Source organism: Notolepis coatsorum (assembly GCF_963971535.1).
Source record: "Notolepis coatsorum genome assembly, chromosome: 14".
NCBI lineage: Eukaryota > Metazoa > Chordata > Actinopteri > Aulopiformes > Paralepididae > Notolepis > Notolepis coatsorum.
Genome location: NC_140178.1, coordinates 47,651,697 through 47,677,839, shown reverse-complemented (window position 1 = coordinate 47,677,839; position 26,143 = coordinate 47,651,697). Strand labels below are relative to the sequence as shown.

General features: G+C 43.9%; 1 protein-coding gene across 1 annotated transcript in view; it reads right to left on the bottom strand.

The window, feature by feature from the left end:
- The window catches only part of LOC311239764 (cytoplasmic dynein 1 heavy chain 1-like), a 218,548-nt gene that overhangs the window by 139,980 nt on the left and 52,425 nt on the right, over positions 1 to 26,143 (bottom strand). Inside the window, exons 15-24 of the mRNA XM_084328191.1 lie at positions 17,944 to 18,054; positions 17,733 to 17,852; positions 17,305 to 17,544; positions 16,472 to 16,627; positions 15,027 to 15,140; positions 14,344 to 14,454; positions 13,793 to 14,002; positions 5,180 to 5,326; positions 4,119 to 4,285; positions 883 to 1,056 (exon numbers count right to left, since the gene is read on the bottom strand). Coding sequence (XP_084184317.1) covers positions 883 to 1,056; positions 4,119 to 4,285; positions 5,180 to 5,326; positions 13,793 to 14,002; positions 14,344 to 14,454; positions 15,027 to 15,140; positions 16,472 to 16,627; positions 17,305 to 17,544; positions 17,733 to 17,852; positions 17,944 to 18,054 — 1,550 coding nt within the window. The remainder of the gene's footprint in view (positions 1 to 882; positions 1,057 to 4,118; positions 4,286 to 5,179; positions 5,327 to 13,792; positions 14,003 to 14,343; positions 14,455 to 15,026; positions 15,141 to 16,471; positions 16,628 to 17,304; positions 17,545 to 17,732; positions 17,853 to 17,943; positions 18,055 to 26,143) is intronic.

Genomic DNA, 26,143 nt, shown 5'->3' with positions numbered 1-26,143 from the left:
GCTAAGCTAACTGACCTAGCTCGCCTTCCCGCATCGACATTAAGATAACGTTAGTAATAGTCAGCTAACGCTAGTCCGTAGCTGCTTAACTTAAATACAATTCACCGTGGGTGCATTATTGTTGATAGACGGTCACGGACAGTGTTAGGTCCTGGAGAAAGGACAGGCGATCATCTGATTTGATGTAACGTTAAAAGCGGATGTTGTTCCAACTAGCTATCTTTCCAGCTAATGCTATCATAACACCAGCCAAACACATCCCGATTCCCGTCCGAGCTCCCCGTCACACCGCACTGTCGGGGACAATGGAATTTAAGAAAGTATCTGCTGTTAAAATGACACAGCATCACACTTTAAAACATGTTCATTTTATAATCCTCACTCTCCGCAGGACTCGGCAGGAGATAAATTACATCATGGGATCGGAGGCTAGAATGTACGTGTACTCGCCGATACCGATACTAGCATTTTAGGCAGTATCGGCGGCATTTCCGATACTAGTATCGGTATCGGAACAACTCTAAAAAGAAATAACGATCCAGAAACGTATTAACACGTTAACGGCACTCAAAGGGTTAATAAATAGCTATACAATAATCAGAATTATTCCTTATTCCACAAATTAACCCCAACAATAAAAAATTATTTCCTTTTAATCCCTTTCTTAGCTTTTGGAACAGTAAACTTACAAACGTCTCTTAAATCATTTTCTTTCATGTATTTGAAACAAATAAAACCTTTGCTTGGAACTTTGCCATCATTTTAAAGTCACAATCCATAATTGTAGTATGGCTCCATATCTTGGTTTATCAAAACAATGCTCTTTAGACATCTACTCCCTTCAGGCTTTCCAACATTGAGCCCAGAGTAATGTGGGCATACCTGGGGAAGGAGGACCTCTCTCTCTCCAGGTACTCTCCCAGGGCCTTCTGGATCTTGCCCAGCAGGTCGGCCAGCCTCTCCAGGGACCTCTGCACTCCCTGGATGTTCAGCACGTCCATCACCAGGGGAGACTTGGTCACCTTCTTCATCAGGGCCAGGAACTCTGTGCTGATACTGGGGGGGATTGAAAACAGCGACAGAGACAGATTAGGTGTTTTAGTTGTTACACTGGGGAATGAAAATGAAAAAACAGAGCGAGACGGACATTAACCTCTTAAACCCTAGCCATATTTTCAGAAAATTCGCCTAAAAATACATACCTAAGTAAATGGAAGATTGATCCACTTCTACAAGGTCCATTTGCATGTTCTTGGTATCTAGGGACATCTATGGAACTCAGGGAATGTATTCCCAGTGTCAGGAATATTGTGTCCATTACTAGGCTTGAGTAAATTGTAATTAACCATCTTTGACGGTGAATAACACCATGCTAAAATTTACCAGACATGAAAAAAAGCTCATTCAGCGCCTTCTTGAGATCACGTGTACAAGAAATCTAAGCAAATGAATAAAGGGCAGATTATTAACAGGAGGTTTTGTAGATACAGTACTGAATTCTGCCATCCGGAAACATGCAATTTGAAATATGATTATAGAATATCAGGCCTATAAATTACTTATTATGGCCAAATCACACAAATTACTTATTATGGCCAAATCACACATCTATGGATCAGGCCAAATCTCCCCTTTCCAATGGCAGAGTTCAATCTGGATTTAGTACCACCAGGCGCTCCTGACAAGGCAGCAAAAACCGTAAATGAAATCTACTGTAAGTACAGTTACTTTTTTATAATGTAAATTGCTTCACCATTTCTCATCAGATTGAAACGCCGTTTTTTGCTAGGCGTTCACATAAAAGGTAGAGAAACGAACTGTGTTCTATTTCATGCCAATACCGTTCAGGTTTGTTCCACCTGTGATATGATCCCGAAAAAAATATATAAATAAATAAAGTTTCATGCTAGAAGTCAGATGATTGACAGGGGATGGCATGAGCTGGGAAGTGTCATTTTTATTATTTTTTTTAAAGCCCTGGGTCTCTTCTCTCAAAAGACTACTCAAGTTAGGTTGCGCCAATTCCTTGCGTCAATGAGCGCCTTTTTCTGACTCAATGCACTGAGATTTCTATAAACTCATATTTCACTAATAACTAGGGATGTCAGATATTATCGGCCTACTGATATTATCGGCCGATAGGGGCATTAAAATGTAATATCGGAAATTATCGGTATCGGTTTTCAAAATAAATAAAATATAAATGTTTTTTCTTTTTTTCATTTACCGGTATTTAACCTTTATTTACCCAGGCAAGCAAGTAAGAAAAAAAAAAGTGTGTTAATTCCACAACAAGAGATATGTAATGTCAATTACCTGAAATTATTCAGTTTTTTTGGGGGGGGGGAAACCCTGCATATATCGGTATCGGTTGATATCGGTATCGGAATTTAAGAGTTGGACAATATTGGTTAGGGATGTCCCGATCCGATCACGTGATTTTCAGAAGATCGGGAATAAAAAATAATAATAATACTTTTTATTTTATTCAACAAACATGACCATGTTCACGTCTTAAACTCATAATGAGGCTTTAGTTTTACAGATCATCATTAATTAATTAATTAAATTATTTTTTTCCCTCCCAATGTTAGTCGTTATGCCAATTCCCAAGCCCCTTCCTGGTCGTTGCGCACTCTACCCCCCTACCGTCGGTCTGGGAGGGCGGAGACTATCACATGCTTCCTCCGACACATGTGTACCCAGCCGACCACTTCTTTTCACCTGGCAGCGTGGACTCTCACTGAGAGAGTGTAACGGGTGGAAGGTCACACTACCTCTCTTAGATCCTTCCCTCGCTGTGCAGGCGCCCCGACCGAACTGTAGGAGTCGCTGTCCACAACGACCCAGACCCACCCACCGGCTTCCCTCCCGCTGACTGCCAATCGAGCCAGTAACGGCCGACCAAGCCGGAAGCAACTCTGACAGCTGGATTCGATACCAGTGTCTCTTGCGTTGGTGACGAGCGCCTTGTCCGCTGCGCCACCCAGCCGCCCTATCATTAATTAATTTATTGTCACACAGAGCAGAAGAATTTGCCAAAACAAACACATTTCCTTTGATTTACACCGTTGCACGACAGTGACTTATGCCGAATCCCTCAAGAGACCTACATTTATGTCAAGGATGAGGGACTTGCAGTCACCTGATTTTTACAGATGATGGCGCCATTGCTCTATGTATGTTATTACCATCTCATGAAGCAGCAGGCATCATTGTGCTCGGGGAGGTAAGGAGGCGGAGTTTTTAATTACTCTGGTTGCAATGCCTCGCTTGAATGAAGTTAACTTTTCACCTGGATAACGTCAATATTTGCTTTGTGAGGATTATAGTCTGCGTTTCAGACCAAAATGGAGCAAATCATTACGTAAGTCGAACACTGTGTGAATGTATACTAATGTGCAACTGCAAACAGATTGAAACTTTGAATATTTCTCATATAAGCACATTCTCAGGGTGAATGTAACGTGAGCCACCGGCACTCGAGGGACTATTGAGACAACAGAGGGGCTTGTCTCGCTTCGCCAGTTTCTGACAAATGCGTAAAATCGGTTACTAATGTGAAAGATCGGATCGGGAAAGATCGGTATCAGTAGATACTCAAAATCACATGATCGGGAGAAAAAAAATGCGATCGGGACATCCCTAATATCGGTAAAAAAGCCAACATCGAACATCCCTACTAATAACACTTAAAAGTCATCAGTAAACAAGCGTAGTGCTGAAAATACACACTTTGACTGCTGTTTTGACAGGGTTAGGGTATTTACTCTTGGCTACATTTGGAAAGGAAATGCAACATTAATTCATACATTCTGTAGAGATGGATTTATGGCGTGATATCAATCTCGTACCGGTACCGGACCGCTCGGGCTTAAGAGGTTAAGGTCTTACCCATCAAAGGTGGCATGTAAGCCGCGAGCATCGATACTCTCATCAAGCTCACTTTATTCTCTACCATACCGTGTTGACATACGTCTGTCTCGTAAGTTTGTTTTACAATTAAAGCCCTAATCCATGATTGCAGTATGCCGTTTTAAACACAAGTCACCCCACAACTTTTTGATCTGGAAAAGTGTGTGTGTGTGTGTGCAATTGTGCATGTGCCTCCCATTTACCTCTGGAACCTCTGGGTCTCGACGGGCAGCAGGTGTTTGATGTCGGCGCTGCCGGTGAAGATGCCCTCCAGGTAGACCCAGCGGCGCTGGACGTCGATCCACACGTCAAACAGAGCCATGATGCGGTTCAGCTTGTCCTCCCAGCTCAGAGCATCCTCCTCAAAAACCTGGCAGGGGCGAGAAAATAAATCAGTTTTGACGGTAACGTACCTACCAGCGACGGCTGGAGTACATCCTGTACTGAGGGGTGTGTGCTCCAGGGGAGTACATCCTGTACTGAGGGGTGTGTGCTCCAGGGGAGTATATCCTGTACTGAGGGGTGTGCTCCAGGGGAGTATATCCTGTACTGAGGGGTGTGTGCTCCAGGGGAGTATATCCTGTACTGAGGGGTGTGTGCTCCAGGAGAGTATATCCTGTACTGAGGGGTGTGTGCTCCAGGAGAGTATATCCTGTACTGAGGGGTGTGTGCTCCAGGGGAGTATATCCTGTACTGAGGGGTGTGTGCTCCAGGGGAGTATATCCTGTACTGAGGGGTGTGTGCTCCAGGAGAGTATATCCTGTACTGAGGGGTGTGTGCTCCAGGGGAGTATATCCTGTACTGAGGGGTGTGTGCTCCAGGGGAGTATATCCTGTACTGAGGGGTGTGTGCTCCAGGGCTTCTCTTGGTGTCAAAACAGTACATAATTTTTTGTTATGCAATAATAGAGAGTCATTTTCGGGTAAAAATGATTACTAGTGGGTTAAAGTCCCTGTGGTCATAAATCACTAAAGCTACAGATGTGCATCAGTGATAATCAAACCATAAACAAACAGGCCTATTGGGATGTTAGATCCGAATATGAAGAAGTATGTGATTTAATGCTCCATGCCTTATTTATTTTATACTTATTTTAAATGTTACACTTTAGTTTTAAATGTTGCTCATTGTATGGCAATTTTGTATGCCTGCTGTCTATTTTGCTGCTGTGAAGCACTTTGAGATGCAATTCTTGTATGAAAGGTACTCTACAAATAAAGATTATTATTTCTTCAAGGGGAATGAGACTAGAAGTTCCACGTACCTTGTAGTAAGGAGACAGCTTCATGGCCGACACGCTGTTGACGTGTTCCTTGACCTTGGTGAAGAGGTCGTCCCAGCCTCTGATCAGACGACACTTGTTCTGGTAGTTGATCAGGTCCAGCTCGTACGAGTTCCACACCTCACGGATCTGAGAAAGAGAAATATACGGAATTCATATAGATATTGCAAGGTGAAAACATTGAACCAACTATAGAGCCTGCAGAATCGTATATACATCCTATATACACTGAGGCTGAGACGACTTATCGATTATTTTTTTAATACTTTATACTAAAATACTAGGTCTTGTGGCATGTTTTAGTTAAAACATCCCCATTTCATGTAAATTCAGTTGAATTGCAACTCTGCACTGTGCATTCAATATGCAGTGCACTCCTCCATCACATCCAGACACCACAGACTATACAATGAGAAGGATCACTGTGGTAGTTTGGGGAAATCTGTAACACTAAAGATGACAAAGAATCTGTAACGACAAAGAATTGCTGCAAAATAATAAAAATATTTATATTTATCGATAATTTGGTCCCGATTTATAGATTCTTCCAAATGGCATATCATCTCAGCCTTAATATACACACACATCATGACTGGAATCAAGATGTATTGAAAGTCACAATTAATTTAATTAGCCTGTGGTTAGAGCTACTCATTGTAAGCATAATATGAGTAAGGCATACCAATAGGGCAGAGTACAAATATTGAAAAAGAAAGTTTAATTTGAATGATCAGATATTGATTCTTAATATCCCAAGAGCAATCTTTCAATCTACAGTATGCCTTTTTTAAGTGTATGTGTGTTTTAAGATTTGCTAAACATCATTTCCTACCGCACCTTCGGTCCTGCAGAAGGTAGTCTCTAGTTTTCCTTGCACTGAGTTTCCTTGCACTACTAATGGAAACTCAGTTGACCAAATTATATCTTTTGAAAACAATGTCGGGTGCTGGGCCAAACTGAAACCAGCGCCATCAAGCCTAATTCAATATCCAACTGAAATCAAATCGGGACCCTGTGAATTTAAATCCAAATCGGGTAATCAGTGACAATACTAGGTTGTCTTTTGTTTTTATTTAAGTGGCAACAGAAAAACCTTTTCCCTACATTATGACAAGTGAAGTACCGGTTTAATCTCTTAGTACCTACTGGTACCAGGCAGAGATTTATTTCACGTCACAAATAGATCAATACAGTCCGTATTAAGTGATGTTGCGTTTCTTTTTCAAATGTAGCCAAGAGTAAAGACCCTAACCCTATCAAAACAGTAGTCAAGGGCGGTCAGGTGGCGTAACGGAGATTGCGTTCGTCACCAACCCCGGAGCGTCTGGATTCACCTGTTCAAATCCAGCTCACAGCTCCGGGGTTGTCACCAGCTTGGCTGGCCGTTCACACTAATACAATTGGCAGTATTAGAGGGTGGGAGAAGCTGGCGGGGTGGGTCCGGGTCGTTGTAAACAGCGACTCCTACAGTTCGGTCAAGGCGCCTGCTAAGCGCGGATAGGACCTAAGTGGGATAGTGTGATCCTTCCACACGCTACGCCCTCTGTGAGAATCCGCGCTGCCAGGTGAAAAGAAGCGGTTGATTGGCTGGACATGTGTCGGAGGAAGCACGTGGTAGCCTCCACTCTCCCAGACCGACTGTAAGTGCGCAGCGACCAGGAAGGGGATTGGGAATTGGCATAACGACTAACATTGGGATGGGAGAAAATCGGAGGAAAAAGGAGGGGGGAAAAGATAATGATAAAAAAAAAAAAACAGCAGTCAAAGTGTATATTTTCAGCACTACGTTTGTTTAGCAATGATTTTAACCTCTTCCACCCGAATGACATCACGTCATTCATTCATCACTCTCTAGTGATGCACGATATATCGGCCGCCGATATAATATCGGCCGATATGGCCGTTTTTTTACACATCTGTATCGGTCCGATATCAAGATAGGGCCGATATGGGCAGATACAAGTTTTGGCCTTAAATAGTAGTAATGTCTGAAAATAAGTTACAAACGTTTATATATATATATAAAAAAAAAAAATGAGTTTTGGAAAATAGCTCTTTATTTGATTATCATAAAAAAAGTGTTTTCTATACAGAGATATCGACATTGGTAAATATCGGTATCGGCCAGAACAGCAATATTAATATCGATTATCGGTATCGGCCACAATTTTCACATCGGTGCATCACTAATTCTCTCTAGACTGTTGATATTGCGTAGCAGTGATTGGTTGGTTAGCGAATGGGGGCGGGGCTGTCATATAATAATATTGGTCCCGCAGAGAATACCATCCTCCATTGTTGTAGCCAGCCAGCTAGCGTTGAACTTGATGCTATTCAATGCTCTATCATACCCAACTAACGTTAATGCCATTCAGAATTTATTAACATAGCTACAACAACACACAGTAACGTTAATATAATTACATGCATCATTGTTTACAATGAACGGACGGTGGGGCAGTTCGAAAGGACTGGACACGGACAAGTTGTATATTAATTTAATATAATAACAGGTAGTTCGAGCTGCATTTTCATGCCTACAACCACAGGGATATATCCAGCTTTGACGAGCTCGCTCTCCTCCTGCCGATTAAATTCAGCAGCTCTTCCTCGACCTCGAGTGCCTGTAGCTGCCAGCTAACGTTAAAACTAACCTAAAGTTACACAAGCAGAATACATCACAAATACTTCCGGTCGGGGGATTTCAAAATAAAAGAGCAACGTCTAAAAGCACCGGAAATACGTTTATTTTGTACATTATCTAACGTTAACACGAACCTAAACTAACTTTAGTTAAACTAACTTTGCGCGTCGATGTTGCAGAACCATAAAGGCAGAGTGTCTAAAACACTGTTGCTTTGTCGATGTTGTGGTGCAGTTGCTTTGAAGTTGCTGTAGCATGCAGAGGCCTTAAGACAGGGTCCTATAATAAAATGTGAAATCCTGCTTATTTGTCTGAAAAATCTAATATAATTTCTCTGTTTTCGCCATGGGCGGCGCCATTTTGTTGCTGACGTCACGGTGTTGGTTTGGTGTATACACTGTGGGTTAGCTGCATAGTAAACATGGACTGTCGGGTCAGTCAAATGTTGCCTACCAAACAACGGGACCGCATGGTTCTTTTTGTATTGCTCCTGGCTGTTCAAACTAATTTACCGTGTGAAAGAGAGAGGAAAGTTGGTTAATTTCCACAAACTACCAGTGAAAAAAAGTGTTGTTGGCACGTTGGCTCAGGCTGGCTGCACTCAGGCGGCGCGATCAGCCTGTTGGACAGGGAATGAAGATCTCCAGCGAACACTTCATTGCCTCAGATTATGTTGTTGTTGTTGTTGTTGTCCAGAAGACCACTAATCAGCTGAACCCTGATGCGGTTCCCTCGGTCTTCGACAGACAGACCGGCGCAGGCAGTTCAGCGTCGGGACCATTTAGCCTGCTGGCTACATAGCTCCACTTCTACCAGCGTCGGGACCATTTAGCCTGCTGGCTACATAGCTCCACTTCTACCAGCGTCGGGACCATTTAGCCTGCTGGCTACATAGCTCCACTTCTACCAGCGTCGGGACCATTTAGCCTGCTGGCTACATAGCTCCAGTTCAACCAGCCGGGTACCGGCGTTAGCTCCCGGGAGCGATGGCTAGCTAGTTAGCACCAGCCGGGAGCGATGCACCACCCGGGAGCGATGGCTAGCTAGTTAGCACCAGCCGGGAGCTAGCCATCGCTCCCGGGTGGTGCATCGCTCCCGGGTGGTGCATCGCGCCTGCTCTGTCGAAGCTTTTAAATCCTTGCTTAAGACTCATCTTTTCTCTCTCTCCTTCAACCTACCTTGATCTCACCTGGTCGGGGACTGACCTTTAGATTAATCTGTGTAGTTTAGTTATGGTACAGGGTACTACATGGTACCACTGGGTAGTTTACTATAGGGTAGTTTAGTTAGGGTACAGGGTACCACAGAGTACTACATGGTACTGCATGGCATTACAGGGTACTACATGGCTTACATAGCTCTACATGGCACTACATGGAACTACATGGCACTACGGGGTACTACATGGTACCACAAGGCACCACAGGGTACTACATGGCTCTACAGGGTACTACAGGATACTACGGGGTACTACATGGCACTATGGGGTACTATAGGGTACTACATGGCACTACGGGGTACTACATGGCACTACAGGGTACTACATGTCTGCTCCTTTGCAGCACCACAAACATGGGAACTCTCTAACTCTTCCCCCCCCCCCCCCCCCCCCCTCTCCGGGAGATTGCGACCCCCTCTGCGTGCCCCCCTGTCTCCGGAGGTCTCGTAGTGGTGACCGGAGTGCCGGATGTCCCGCGATGATGTCGAGGAGTCCGCGACCCTCTCTGCGCCACCCCCTATCTCCCTGTCTCCGGCTGTCCCTGAGCAACGACCGGAGTGTTGAATGTCCCGTGACTAAGACGGGGAGGACGTGACCCTCTTTGCGCCGCCCCTGTGCCTCAAATAGATCCGCTATCAACTCTATCTTTAATCTTTCAAAATGTTCAGTTGCTATCGCTATTTGCTCTATCTTTAATTTTTCAAAATGTACAGTTGCTATTGCATGCACTCATCTGTGTTTCACCACACACATGAGTGCATGCTTACCAACTGTCCGTCTGCAACACTACTATCACCAACATCTAAGAAGGGAGATCCCCCCTTGAATGGCCCTTCTAAGGTTTCTCTCCTCCACACCGCCTGTGGAGCTTTTTTCCCTATTGTTAGGTTTTAGTGAGTTTTTCCTTACCTTCGCGTGGGGTATGTCTGGGAGTGCTTGCATTCTTTCATTTATTTGCATTCATCTAAAAAATGTTTGGACCCTATTGTGTTCTTGTTCTGTTCTTGACTTATTGTTATGTTGTCTTCTTGACTTGTTTAAAGAAGACCTGTACGGCCCATGGGGACATTAACGTGTGTTGTCGGGCCCTATAAATAAATTTGATTTGATTTGGTAGAAGTGGAGCCATGTAGCCAGCAGGCTAAATGCTCCCGACGCTGGTTGAACTGGAGCTATGTAGCCAGCAGGCTAAATGGTCCTGATGCTGGTAGAAGTGGAGCTATGTAGCCAGCAGGCTAAATGGTCCAGACGCTGGTAGAAGTGGAGCTATGTAGCCAGCAGGCTAAATGGTCCCGACGCTGGTAGAAGTGGAGCTATGTAGCCAGCAGGCTAAATGGTCCCGACGCTGAACTGCCTGCGCCGGTCTGTCTGTCGAAGACCGAGGGAACCTCATCAGGCTTCAGCTGATTAGTGGTCTTCTGGACGACAACAACAACATAATCCGAGGCAATGAAGTGTTCGCTGGAGATCTTCATTCCCTGTCCAACAGGCTGATCGCTCCGCCTGAGTGCAGCCAGCCTGAGTCAACGTGCCAACAACACTGTTTTTTTCACTGGTAGTTTGTGGAAATTAACCAACTTTCCTCTCTTTCACACGGTAACTTAGTTTGAACAGCCAGGAGCAATACAAAAAGAACCACCGCGGTCCCGTTGTTTGGTAGGCAACATTTGACTGACCCGACAGTCATGTTTACTATGCAGCTAACCCACAGTGTATACACCAAACCAACACCGTGACGTCAGCAACAAAATGGCGGCGCACATGTTCATAAATGCTACATAAATTGACATTACAACTCGTTTTCTTAGAAACGCCTTATTTTTATAACGTGATTTTTTCTGTGGTTTATCTAAATACTAATTTGATGCTATGACTGTGTTTATCGCTATGCTTCATCTCCCCTTTAAAGTGTTATTAGTGAGATTTTAGTTTTTGAAATGTGTTGTTTTGATCGCGGAGCTCCGCCATTTTGAATTAGCGGCAGTCGCTGAATGATGACAATTGTAGTCATTTTGAGAAGAGGACATGCAGCGGTCTCAATGAGCATTGGAATTTCTAAAAACTAGGGATGTCCGATATTATCGGCCTACCGATATTATCGGCCGATATTGGCATAAAAATGTAATATCGGAAAATATCGGTATCGGTAAAAAAAGAAAAAGAAAAAAAATATTTTTTTTTACATTTATTTAACCTTTATTTACCCAGGCAAGCAAGTAAGAACAAATTATTATTTAATTTATTGTCAAAGTATGCATAATGTTGTGTTAATTACACAAGAGATATGTAATGTTAATTACCTGAAATTATTCAGTTTTTTGGGGGGGGGGGGGGGGGGGGGGACCCTGCATATATCGGTATCGGTTGATATCGGTATCGGAAATTAAGAGTTGGACAATATCGGTATAGGTAAAAAAGCCAATATCGAGCATCCATACTAAAAACTACACTTCCCAACAGATTCTAGCTGCCTTCAAGCAAATTACTTGTGTATGAATTTTCTTTATTTCTCTTATTACTCTGGATTATATACCTCAAAACTGAACGTTATTGGCATATATTAGAGCGCAGTTAGTTTGTCTCCCCTATTGTGAACATTTAGCAACCATCCGATTTGAAATCAGTTTCAAAATGGAGGAGCTGTTGCAAGAATAAAAAACCTACTGTACATACAGTAGATTCATTCTCTGTTCTTCATGCACGCCTGGTGATACTAAATCCAAATTGAACTCGGGCATTTGAAATATAAGATTTGGCACAATCCATAAATGTGCGAATTGGCTATAATAAGGTAATTTATAAGCCTGCTATTCCATATTATTCTATAATAATATTTCAAATTGCATGGGTCCGGATGGCAGAATTCAGTACTGTATCTACAAAACCTTCTGTTTAATCATCTTCCCTTTATTCATTTCCTTCGATTTTTTGTACACGTGATCTCAAGAAGGTACTGAACGAGCTCAGTCTGGTCATTTTTAGCATGGTGTTATTCACCGTCAAAGATGCAAAGAAAAATCATAATTCATATTCTCCTTTGTTTCATCACAATTTAAGCAAGCCTAGTAATAGACAATATTTTGGACACTGGGAATACATCCATCCACTGAGGTCCATAAATGTCCCTAGATACCAAGAACATGCAAATGGGCCTTGTAGGCGGATTTTCAGAAAATAGGGCTCCGGGCTTAAGAGGTTAAGGTTATTAGCTAAATCTCCATGCATTGCACCGGAAAACGGACGATTTAGATGCGAGAAGTAGTACTCATGAAATCGTTGTAGTTCTAAGAAAGGAGACCCAGGGCTTTCAATGGACGGCGAAATTTCATAAAACTACACTACCCAGCTCACACCAGCCGCAGACAACGGAAGTCCAACCATTTTTCTCTTCGAAATATTGACGTGATTTTCGTGTTTATATCTCACGGATCAAACAAACCTAAACTGTATTGCCATAAAACACAACGTATATTGTTTCTTTACCTTTCTGTGAACATCAAAAAAAAACTATGCGGAGCTATAAACATTATACAAAAGTAACTGTACTTGGTCAATTTTATTCACGGTCTTTGCTGCCCTGTAACGGGTGCCTGGTGGTACTAAATCCAGATTTAACTCAGACCATTGGCCCGATCCATATATATGACTTGGCCATAATAAGGTCATTTATAGGCCTGATATTCTATATTCATATTTCAAATTGCATGTGTCCGGATGTTTCAGTACTGCATCTACAAAAAACCAAATCATCCGCTTAGATTTTTAGTACACTTTATTTATTTATTAATTTTTTTAAATCTTTTTCGCCCCCTCCTTTTTCCGATTTTTCTCCCATCCCACTGTTAGTCGTTATGCCAATTCCCAACCCCCTTCCTGGTTGTTGCGCACTCCCCCCTACTGTTGGTCCGGGAGGCCGGAGACTGTCACATGCTTTCCACCGACGCATGTGCAGCCAGCCGGCAGCCAGCCTGGCAGCGCAAATTCTCACCGGGAGAGTGTAACGTGTGGAAGGGCACACTACCTCCCTCCAGATCCTACCCTCGCTGTGCAGGCGCCCCGACCGAACTGTAGGGGTCGCTGTCCACAATGCCCAGGACCCACCCATCAGCTTTCCCACCGCTAACACTGCCAATTGTGTTAGTATGAACGACCAGCCAAGCTGATAGCAACGCCGAGAGCTGGATTCGAACCCAGCGTCTCCAGCGTTGATGGCGAGCGCCTTGCCCACTACACCATCTAGCCGCCCTAGATTTTTAGTACACTTGATCTCCAGAAGGTGCTAAATGAGCTCTGTGGAAATTCTTTTTTTAATTTTAAATTTTTTTTAACTTTTGGTCAATGTTAGCATGGTGTTATTCACAGTCAAATAAAAAACATATATATATATATATTCTCCTTTGGTTCATTACGATTTACTTAAGCATAGTAACAGACACAATCCATAGATGTCCCTAGATACCAAGAACATGCAAATGGCCTTGTAGAAGTGGAGCAATAGAAGTGGAGCAATCTTCCATTTACTTGGGTATGTACTTTTAGGCAAATCTACTGAAAATATGGCTAGGGTTTAGGAAATAATCCCACAACCTACAGGAACTCCTCCAGGGGCATCTCTCTCTGGGTCTAACTAGTGAGCCGTCTCATTTATAGAAGGTTAAGTGCTTGATGAACTCCTCCAGGGGCATCTCTCTCTGGGTCTAACTAGTGAGCCGTCTCATTTCTAGAGGCTCACCTGCTTGAGGAACTCCTCCAGGGCCATCTCTCCCTGGGCCACCACCAGGACATCCTTCACGACCATCTCGTTCTTCTGCAGGTCCACGTCCCAGATCTGGCCCAGGGTCAACTCAGACGGCACCCAGTTCACATGCAGACGCTTCATCAGCTGCTTCCAGTGACGGTCCTTCAGAGCCTCTGACTTCAGCTCGATCACCAGCATGTTGACCTGACGGAGAGAGCAGGAGTTGGCTCAATGAGGTTCCGCTCTTACATCTTTAGACATCGTGAGATAAATCAGTTTGTGTGTTTTTTTGCCCCCATCTATTAACCCTTTGTAGTGTGCTAGTGGAAGGGTTAACCTTCTGTAGTGTAGTAGTTAAAGGGTTAACCTTCTGTAGTGTGGTAGAGTGGAAGGGTTAACCTTCTGTAGCGTGGTAGTGGAAGGGTTAACCTTCTGTAGCGTGGTAGTGGAAGTGTTAAACCCTTGGGCAGCCCACCAAACTTGTACAAGAAAGAAGTAATAACCACACTAGACTTGTTTAACTGTGATGGACAGTAATCCCTTACCTTCATGTATCCCTTGAGGAGCCTCTGCACGTACTCATAAGAGGCGTACTGCCTCAGTCTGGCTGGGAAGTTCTTCAGCTGATTCAGGAGGCCGTCCAGACTCTGACGAAGCTACACATGCAGAATTCAAACATTAATAAAATATACAAGTTCACTTAGGACTAGGGCTGTACTGAATAGTTTGAAGCTTCATTCATAATGTTGACATTTGAATTCTAAATCAACATTAGAAATTGTATTAAATTTTTTTTTTATAAAAATGTTATGCGTCTGGGGTGTAGCCTATCTGCATCGACTTGGTGCTCCATCAAGACGTCACCATCACTTTCGTACCAACCGTGCCCTTATTGGATTATTTATGTTGACGAAACTGACGAGTTATATTCATTAAAGAAAGTTGATTTAAAAATAAATTTAAAGTCTCATTTAATCAGATGAATAACTTTATTCAAATTGAGGATTTTGTTTGAGTATATTTATAAAAAATATATACAAATGTATTTTAAAATAAAATATGACTACAGACATTCGAAGCTTCATTCGAAAACGTCAATAGAAGCTTCGAAGATAAAATAAATGACATTCGGTACAGCCCTACTTAGGACAATGACTGACTGATCTGAATTAACTAAATAGTGTGTGTGTGTGTGTGTGTGTGTGTGTGTGTGTGTGTTACTTGTTACCTTGCGTGGCTGAACAGACACCCACGGCTGCTCCTTCATCTGGTCTATCTGCTCCCAGACCTTGGACAGCTCAGACCAGACTCCCTTCAGGTCCTGCAGCTCCTCCAGCGCCACCTAGAGGTCAGCAGAGACGCGCTCTAGTCAGAACAACTACCACAACAAGTGGTAATAAGGACCCCTATGTAGATGCTGCTCATTGAGAAATACCTGAATCCCTTTGCCTTGTTTTGTTTATGCTCTTTTAATATGCATGTTTAGTAAACTGGTTAAATATTTGAATATATTGTAATCTGTCATTTCTATTGCTTCTACAAAATGTTTATATGTGCACATTAGTTAGAGGTAGGGGGGGGGGACTCTGAAACATCTACATTAGTTAGAGGTAGGGGGGGGGGGGAGACTCTGAAACGTCTACATTAGTTAGAGGTAGGGGGGGGGACTCTGAAACATCTACATTAGTTAGAGGTAGGGGGGGGACGGGACTCTGAAACATCTACATTAGTTAGAGGTATGGGGAGGGACTCTGAAACATCTACATTAGTTAGAGGTAGGGGGGGGGGGGGGCAGACTCTGAAACATCTACATTAGTTAGAGGTAGGGGACGACGACTCTGAAACAGCTACATTAGTTAGAGGTAGGGGGGGGCTCTGAAACATCTACATTAGTTAGAGGTAGGGGACGACGACTCTGAAACAGCTACATTAGTTAGAGGTAGGGGGGGGGGGGCTCTGAAACATCTACATTAGTTAGAGGTAGGGGGGGGCTCTGAAACATCTACATTAGTTAGAGGTAGGGGGGGACTCTGAAACAATTTTGGGGGATCCTTCCATTTGGGCTGTGGGGGGTGCTTAATGTCTGAAGGAGTCGACTGAAGGCTTCTTGTCCTCTGCGAAAGCATGCAATTGGTCCAATGATGGATACATCTTGATATTTGTCTAGTGTGTGAAATCCTCTTTCAGTGCCTCTGTGCCCGTTTTTAGCCTCGCTGGTATGTGCGCCATTAGCGTTAGCCACGCTTCTAGGCCTCTTTGCTTTTGGAAAGAATGATACAAAATAAAATAAAATATATATATATAATTTTTTTTTGCATCAGACTATGGTTGGCAGTCGACGACGGCTCCTTGTCGACTATTCGAGGTCAGCCCTACACCACACACACTATACAGAAAAAGCTCAATCCACCATTCAGAGCTTAGGTTGTTGTCAACAAAGAGGGGGGTTTGCTGGACATATGCTAGCAGAGTCAACACTGCTCTTCTGCTTGTAGACTCTCATCCAAACAGAGTACTTCATATTTTCTATACTCTGTAGGTTAACATATCTATTAAATTATTAAAAAAAAATCTTAAAAATTGCGTTTACTCTCGCAATGTAGGGAGTAGCAAAATACATCTTGGTTCTAGCTATTCTTTTTTAGAAGACTTTGAGTTGAGGGCCGACATTACCTGCACCTTCTCCTCACTACCGCTGAGCAGCCCGGTGTCCGTGAGCTCCAGGGCCTCTTTGGCGCGGGCGCACTTCTCCCTGTCGTCCTTCAGACGCCCAAACTTGCCCTCGTAGATGGTCAGAGCCTGGAGGGCCTCCTCAGGGCGCAGGCTCCCCTGTGAACGCAGTAGGAGTTAGCTAGACATCTGAGAAAGCAGTAGGAGTTAGCTAGACATCAGAGAATACTGTAGGAGTTAGCTTAGACATCAGAGAATGCAGTAGGAGTTAGCTAGACATCAGATAATACTGTAGGAGTTAGCTAGACATCAGAGAATGCTGTAGGAGTTAGCTAGACATCAGAGAATACTGTAGGAGTTAGCTAGACATCAGAGAATGCTGTAGGAGTTAGCTAGACAACATCAGAGAACACAGTAGGAGTTAGCTAGACATCAGAGAATACTGTAGGAGTTAGCTAGACAACATCAGAGAATACTGTAGGAGTTAGCTAGACAACATCAGAGAATGCAGTAGGAGTTAGCTAGACATCTGAGAATGCAGTAGGAGTTAGCTAGACATCAGAGAATGCAGTAGGAGTTAGCTAGACATCTGTGAACGCAGTAGGAGTTAGCTAGACATCAGAGAATGCAGTAGGAGTTAGCTAGACATCTGAGAATGCTAACTAATCGGCTTCAGTAAAAGTGATAAAGTGGAAAGAATTGTAAATATTAGAAGATCTTATCCGATAATGGGCCAAACAGGTTAATGAGTAATGTATTCAAAGAAAGGAACAGCGATTTGAGTGCGATTTTGTCTGTTGCAAAAAAGCAATCCAAGGATCCCCAATTTATCTTACAGCGACTGGTTTAGTCTTCTCCCAGTCCCCGAGCAGATCGGTGGTGCGATTCTCGACTGCCCTGTCCTCCTGGACGATCTTGATCTGCAGGTTGGCCACCTGCTGCTGGATGGCGGTGTCCTTGCGCTTCATGATGTCACTGAAGGCGCCCCACTCGCCCTCGATGTTGTCGATGTACAGCCAGGACGGAGGGAACTGGAACCTCTGCTTCTCCAGCAGACGCTGGCCGTTACGGAACAACTGAAGGACAGAGAGAGAGAGACAGAGACAAGAGAGAAAGGCAGAGACACAGAAAGAGAGACAGAGAGAGAAAGAGAAAGAGAGAGAGTGGGGAATAGACCGACAAGATTCAGAGAGAATCCACCATCACCTTGCTTATGCTGTACGGTTAAACAACCATGACTGAAATTATTCAGAGTCTCACTTACATCCACGTTCTTCTCAAACTGCTTGATCTTGCGTTTGAGCGTCTGGACAAATGTGATGAAGGTGACCGCGTCAGAGGTGGAGGCCGTGTCCACAGAGTGCTGCTCTAGCTCCTGACGGGACTAGAGGGGGAACATCAAATTGTCAAATGTTATGAAACCAAATTAATTCAGAAAGGAATGCGTGGTTTCCGTTATGTGCATTGGTTTTTACCTTGGAGATCTGAGAGTGGAAGTCCTGCATGTTCTGGCCCAGCATTTGACCAAACTTGCTGAGCACCTCCTTGTGCCAGGAGTCATACTTCAGGTTGACCTTGGACTGGACCTAGAGATACAGATACCAAGATTCAATAACGTGTATGAGATGGATAACTGAACTGATTACAATAGAGTAGAACAATAACATATAAATGACATCAAAATCACTCCCGTAGTCTCGCGAGAGGTGCAGAAATGGAATTTGACGTCAGAGGAGACGCTCCAGGCTGCGTTTGACTGCACAGACTGGAGCGTGTTCCGCGACACAGATAACATTCATGTCTACACGGAGACAGTGCTGGACTATGTTCGTACTTTGGTGGAAGAAACAATCCCCACTACCACAATGAGAGTTTACCCAAATCAAAAACCCTGGGTAGACAAATCCGTCCGTGAAGCTCTGAGAGCGCGCACCAAAGCATACAACGACGGCCTAGTGGCAGGCAACATGAATGACCACAAGGTGGCGCGATACAACGTAAGGAGGACAGTGACAGAGGCCAAACGGCGCTACAAGGATAAAATTGAACTCCAGTTTGAACAGGCTGACTCTAGAGCTATGTGGCAGGGGCTCAAAACGATGACAGACTACAAAGGCGCCTCCCTCAAACTGAACAGTGACATCTCCTTAGCAAATGACCTCAATACCTTCTATGAGAGGTTTGATGCTGGTAATAACAACACCAGCCCACAAGCCACGGCAATGGGGGGGGGGGGGTCTGCTGCTGATGGAGACTCAGTGTTCAGGGTAACAGAGCATGAGGTGAGGCGGACCTTTAAAAAAGTGAATATCAGGAAGGCAGCAGGTCCGGACGGCATCCCCGGCCGCGTCCTGAAAGTCTGTGCCGACCAACTGGCCCCGGTATTCACTGACATATTTAACCTGTCCTTAGAACAGGCTGTCATCCCCACCTGCCTGAAGAAGTCCACTATTATCCCTGTACCCAAAAAATCCAAGCCTGCTTGCCTCAACGACTACCGCCCTGTAGCTCTCACCTCCATAGCCATGAAGTGCTTTGAGAAGCTAGTAAAGGGCTACATCTGCTCCTCCCTCCCCATCAACATGGACCCCCTGCAATTTGCATACCGCCCCAACAGGTCCACGGAGGACGCCATAGCCCATGTGCTGCACACAGCAGCATCACACCTGGACAAGAGGCAGGGGAACTATGTGAGAATGCTATTCATCGACTACAGCTCGGCATTCAATACCATAGTCCCCTCCATACTCATAGCCAAGCTCAGGGACCTGGGCTTGAACTATGACCTCTGCCAGTGGGTCTTGGACTTCCTGATGGGCAGACCCCAGGTGGTGAGAGCAGGCAACTGCACCTCCTCATCCATCACCCTCAACATACCCCCAGGGCTGTGTTCTGAGTCCCCTCCTCTACTCCCTGTACACATACGACTGTGTGGCTCAGCGGAGTAGCAATACAATCATCAAATTTGATGACGACACAGTGGTGGTGGGCCTGATCTCTGCCAACGACGAGAGGGCCTACCTGGAAGAGGTCAAGGTCCTGGCGGGATGGTGCCAGGAAAACAGCCTCTCCCTGAACGTCAGCAAAACAAAGGAGATGATTGTGGACTTCAGGAGGTCGGGGGTCAAGGACTACAGCCCCCTCAGCATCGATGGGGCACCGGTTGAGAGAGTCAACAGCTTTAAGTACCTCGGAGCCTACATATCCGAGGACTTGACATGGACCACACACATTGACAGTGTTGTGAAGAAGGCACGACAACGCCTCTACTTCCTCAGGCGACTAAGGAAGTTCCAAGTCAGTCAGAAGATCCTTAAGAACTTCTACTCATGTACAATAGAGAGCATCTTGACTGGCAACATCACCTCCTGGTTTGGGAATAGCACTGCACAAGACCGAAGCAGACTACAAAGAGTGACACGTTCAGCCGAACGCACAATTGGAGGGGGGCTCCCCACCCTCCAGAACATTTACAACAAGCGTTGCAGGGGCAAGGCTAAGAGAATCATTAAAGACTCCAGTCACCCGAACAACTGCCTCTTTGAACTGCTGCGGTCAGGCAAGCGATACCGGAGTCTCAAGGCGAGCACAGAAAGACTCAGAAGAAGCTTCTATCCCCAGGCCATCAGGCTGCTAAACGAACAATGAACACTACACAACAACAACCATCAAACGCACATAGCACACACATCCACACGCACACACTCACTTTAAACAAACACACTGTAGCACCCACTCCACACACTTTATAGCACACACCCACTTTAAACAAACACACTGTAGCACCCACTCCCCACACTTTATATTTATTGATGAAGGATTGCACTACAACTCGTACACCTTACTGTAAATTGTACCTAAATTGTACCTCATCCCATTTCTGCTTTGCACTATATAGTACTGTACATTAGTACACTGCATAGTATTGTATATTATATGGTAACTCAGTTACGTCTATTCTGCATCGAACATTGTACATATGTCTATACTGAACACTGACCTCATTTTCTACTTCTAAATTACATGCTATACTATGTTATTTGATACTATCTTGTCTAGCACAGTCTCTGGAGCGTAACAGTAAGAAGCATTTTGTATGAAAGTATTCTGTACTTCTGTATGACAACTATTAAAGAAACTTGAAACTTGAACTTGAACATAGTTCCAGAATGAGATATCCATCATTTGGAAAATGTAACACATTGTGGGGGACAATAATGGACAATAATTCACATTCACATTCTGTCACATTCACAGGGTGTGGTTAGAGGGCATTGACGTGTAGTCACACGGGTTGACTTGATGACGTATTATATATAGGAAGTGGATGTAAACATTGCACTTCACGTGTATTGCATCTAACAACCATCTGGCAGTCAGTTTGTTCCACACTCCTACAACATACTCTTATCCCCTTAAGCCCGTCGGGCCCGGTTCAGGGCCGAGATTCATATCACGCCATAAATCGATCAATACAGAACTTATTAACTCATTGACTGCCAAAACGAGTATATTCGTTTTTGGCGTCCATGCGTTGAACGCCAACAACTAGTATATTCATTTTATGTATTTTAATATTTTTTTTATACTAGACAGTCCACCTGACCTTCTGTATGGATTTTGTAACACTGATGACGATCGAATCCCGATAGGTGGCAGTCTTGCCTACCTTTTGAGTAAACTTTTTAGAAAGGGGACGGCGCTTGATCAAGCAGCGGCTTCTTGTCTCGGCAGGAACGGCAAATCAACTATTATTTGCATACTCATGTTCAGTCTATTCGCCCAGTATATTCGCGCTGACCCTTTGTACACAAGACAAGAGCTACTGGACATTGGTTCACATGTCGGATTACTGGATATTTCCATATTTTCCAATGGACCGAATGACCTCGTCAGACCTCCGGGCACACCGGGTCCGTTTACATCGTCTCCTCGTACGCGGCGAGGGATCGAAAGCAGAAGCGGGGCCGCAGAGCTGGCAAGCGACTGAGGCTAGCTCTGGCTCCTCATAGTGCCGCTCTTCCCAGCCTCCTTCTTGCAAATTCACTGGTGCACAACATGGACGAGGTACGTTTATGGATTACAAATACATGGGGGGGGGGGAGGGGGAGGGGGGGGTCTTGTCAAACTCCAAATCTCACCCCGGGGCCAAGCCAGGCGCATGATTCACAAAAGACTCGATATCTCGCTTCATAGAAAATTAGCATGTATTTTCAGGAAATGGCCACTCTTTAGGCTGGGGTTGCGCAGGAACGGATGTATGTAGAAACAAACGGTTTGTTCCCTGTTGGGAGTATAAATATAAGCATTTCAAATGAGCCATAGTACGTCTCCATAGCTATAATATAGAATATACAATGAGTCTACAAACATCGTTAAAACGGCTTTCGATGGGCGTTCAAATTTCAAAAAACTACACTACCCAGCTCACACCACTCCCTGTCAAACGTGAAATAATTATTCAACATTATTTTCAGGGTTCATTCATTTCAAATTGCATGTGTCCGGATGCGTGTATGCTTTTACCAACGCGTTCGTGTTTCCGGGTTCCCGTTTTGCGCTCCGATTGGCCACTGACCTATGCTATTACGCCCCCCTTTATGCTCTCGCCTGAGACACGCTGTGAAGCACCAGCGGGGCGAGGCGGTGGTTTCTCCCAAGTTTAAGTTTCTTTAATAGTTGTCATACAGAAGTACAGAATACTTTTATACAAAATGCTTCTTACTGTTACGCTCCAGAGACTGTGCAAGACAAGATAAGTATGAAATAGAATAACATAGTATAGCATGTAAATTAGAAGTAAAGAAATGAGGTCACAGTGTTCAGTATAGGCATATGTACAATGTTCGATGCAGAATAGACGTAACTGAGTTACCATATAATATACAATACTATGCGGTGTACTAATATACAATACTATATAGTGCAAGGCAGAAATGGGATGAGGTGCAATTTAGGTACAATTTACAGTAGGTGTACGAGTTGTAGTGCAAATCCTTTATCAATAAATATAAAGTGTGTTTGTGTGATCTAAAGTGTGGAGAGTGGGTGCTGCAGTGTGTTGTTTGTTTAAGTGAGTGTGTGCGTGTGGGTGGGTGTGTGTGCTGTGTGCATTTGATGGTTGTTGCATAGTGTTTATTGTTCGTTTAGCAGCCTGATGGCCTGGGGATAGAAGCTTCTTCTGAGTCTTTCTGTGCTCGCCTTAAGACTCCGGTATCGCTTGCCTGACCGCAGCAGTTCAAAGAGGCAGTTGTTCGGGTGGCTCGAGTCCTTAATAATTCTCTTAGCCTTCCCCTAAGGATCTTCTGACTGACTTGGAACTTCCTTAGGCGCCTGAGGAAGTAGAGGCGTTGTCGTTGTCGTGCTGTCGTGTCCCCGCCTCCGTGCGCCGCCGGATTGTCTCACATGACTCGGTCCAGCTCCAGCAGCAGCGGCCGTCTTCCGCCTGCGGTATCCTCCCTCCAGGCCCCCGAGGCGGCTCGTTCTTATTATTATCCCCCATTGTTCAGGTTGACATGGTCGCACAAACACGTAGGTTTCAATCACTGAGCTGTCCGTCTGTTGTTGTTGTGCGTCTTCTTAGGTTCGGCTACTGTACATGGAGATGAGACCCCCAGCCTTTCTCTCCATACAGTACCAGCAGCTGCAGGTCTGACGAACACATAGTTGCCAGTCGATAATTCTTGCCATTTAAAAATATTCCTCTTCTTCTCCCCCACTACTCCTCCAACGGGTGGTGGATGGTTTTATGTTGACGGTAGATGGGGAAACACAACTAACACTCGTCTTTATTAAATGTTGTTTCGGGTTTTCCCAGGCGGCAGCGGGGCGCACGGAGGCCGGGAGAAACCACGCCTCGCCCCCGCTGGTGCTTCACAGCGTGTCTCAGGTGAGAGCGTAAAGGGGGGCGTAATAGCATAGGTCAGTGGCCAATCAGAGCGCAAAACGGGAACCCAGAAACACGAACGTGTTGGTAAAAGCATACACGGTGTCCGGATGTCAAAATTCAGTCAATATGCGCCTTTTTCGTACTTGATGCGCTGATATTTCTATGAACTCATATTTCTCTAATAACACTTAAAATCATTGGTAAACAAACGTAGTACTGAAAATATATACTTTGACTTCCGTTTTGACAGGGTTAGGGTCTTTACTCTTGGCTACTAGGGGTGTAACGATGCAACCTCACAACGATTAAATTCTATTACGATTCTTCAGGCAACGATTCAATGCATCATGAAATCTCTTGACGACGATTCGATAGATTTTCTATCAGTTAATTCCCCAAACAATTTTGAATACACAAATGTGGCTGGGGGAACTGATTCACTCAGCATGAATGGACTATAGGTCAATAAAAACAATACACACAACAAAAAAGAAAAACATAAAAAGAAATCTATATATTTTTATATAATTGATTCTAACATTTTCAAATCGATGCAGTTGAATTGTCACATTAGGATCGATGCATCGTTACACCCCTACTGGCTACAATTTAAGAAGAAAAAAAAACAACGCGACAGGACCGGTCCCAAAATTACATCACGTCATAAATCAAGCTCTCTAGACGGTCTGACATAATTATATATATATATATATATATTTTTTTTTTTTTTTTTTTTTTTTTAAAACGTATTCAAGAATAAACATCATAACCATGTCACAACAGCAGTTAATGTATATTTTCATCAATACGTTTGTTTACCAATAGGTTCAAGTGTTAGTGAGATTTTAGTTTTAAAAAATGTGTTGTGGTCGCGGAAATCGGCCATTTTGAATTACCGGCTGTCGGTGAATTAGAGTCATTTTGAGAAGAGGACATCCAGAGCTTTCAATGAGCGTTGGACTTTTTTTTAAACTACAGGGCCCTATTCCCCGTACCTGGCTAACGGAGTTAGCCGGATAATCTTCAGCATAGCTTGACTTAAGCCAGACATTTCTGTTCCCCGACGTCGGATTTTCTAAATCGCCATGGTAACAGATCAGAAAGTTTGAACCTGCTCCAGAGCAGGGTTTAGTTCAGTTAGCTGGATGAACCATGGCCACACCCTCGCAAAGAAGTGCCAGCTCGCTTCCTGAAATAATTACCACAGTGTAGATCTGCATTATACCATTCTAAATGATGTTTTTGTGCTTCGTTTTCCTAGAGGGGGCTTTTGAAATGTAAAATAATATACCTAAATGCTGATAAATCATATTCAGCCTATAGATTTACTTTGTCCTAAATAAAATAATGCACGTCATACACGGCGCTCGGAGTCGCGATACACACTGCATGTGGTTATTTTAATAACGGCGTATTGCAAATGTGAATCCTGCAGGGATATTTTTAATGAATGAAACCTATCGGCCGTTTGGCTCTGATTCGTTTCATATATTCTCCGCTGTAGATTTGCTTAACGGAGCGCCCGAATTGTGTTTCATTCAAGCATAAAATTGAAGTGTCTATGCCAGCGTTTCCGTTAGCCGGTAATTACCGGTATTTGACCGGCAAAATCTGTTGAAGTCCGACATATCTAATCTCTCCGGTCATAATGTCCGATGAAAATAATTCCCTCTAAACACAATTAGATTATTTGAATTGTATTAAAATAGGCTAAAATTAAATAGCCTATGCGATGAACGAAACAATCATTACATTTGTCGTTGCTTCACCAAGCAGCCGGTCAATGACATCCTGTGTCAGCGAGCTGGCAGCTGATATATTTACATGAAGCATGGCTTGGCAGGGTGCAGTACTCCAATTCAGCCATTGGCAATTCAGCTGTTGGGTGGGGGCGCTGCTGACACCGCTGCTCTGCTCTGTCTGCTCCTGCTCCATGCTTCACGTAAATATATCAGCTGCCAGCTCGCTGACACAGGATGTCATTGACCGGCTGCTTGGTGAAGCAACGACAAATGTAATGATTGTTTCGTTCATCGCATAGGCTATTTAATTTTAGCCTATTTTAATACAATTCAAATAATCAAATTGTGCTTAGAGGGAATTATTTTCACCGGACATTATGAGCAGCACCAAGTCGTTGGGAGGTGGAGATATACATCACGGCGCAAACCCACGATAATGTTGCCGTCTCTCTGCCAAATTTCTCAGTTCTTCGCTTGATATAATTAATACAAATGTCCAATATAACGGAATTCGTTAGCTCATAAAAATGTGATTATAACAGACTGCTGTTTATTAAGGTCGGGCAGACTGCCCACCGACACCTCAAGTCGGCAGCAGCACGCAGTCTCGAGGGACTTATTTTATTTGGAATATATTAATGACTGTATATATACGCAAAAGTAGCATAGTTTTAAGTTAAAATATTATAAATGCCTTGATGATGTCATTCTTTATATAGGCCTATCAATTGTTTTTAAGCTCAATAAACTCTGACCGGAATTTATCCCATTTGTCCGGTAGATTGAAATCTACCGGACACTCAGACCTGCAAAAAAAAATTCTAACGGAAACCCTGGTCTATGCGTGGATTGTGGTCTTTGTGGATTATGAATTACGAGGAATCTGAGGATTGTTGAATTGTATCATCACTCACACGTTATTGTGATATTGTAACTGGGATTAAAATGTCTGATGAGATGCGCTGTTTGACAGATTTGAGCAATTGAATGTTGACGTCACATTAACGCATTTGAGAAAATGCATTTATCTGTTCAAGCACTGTT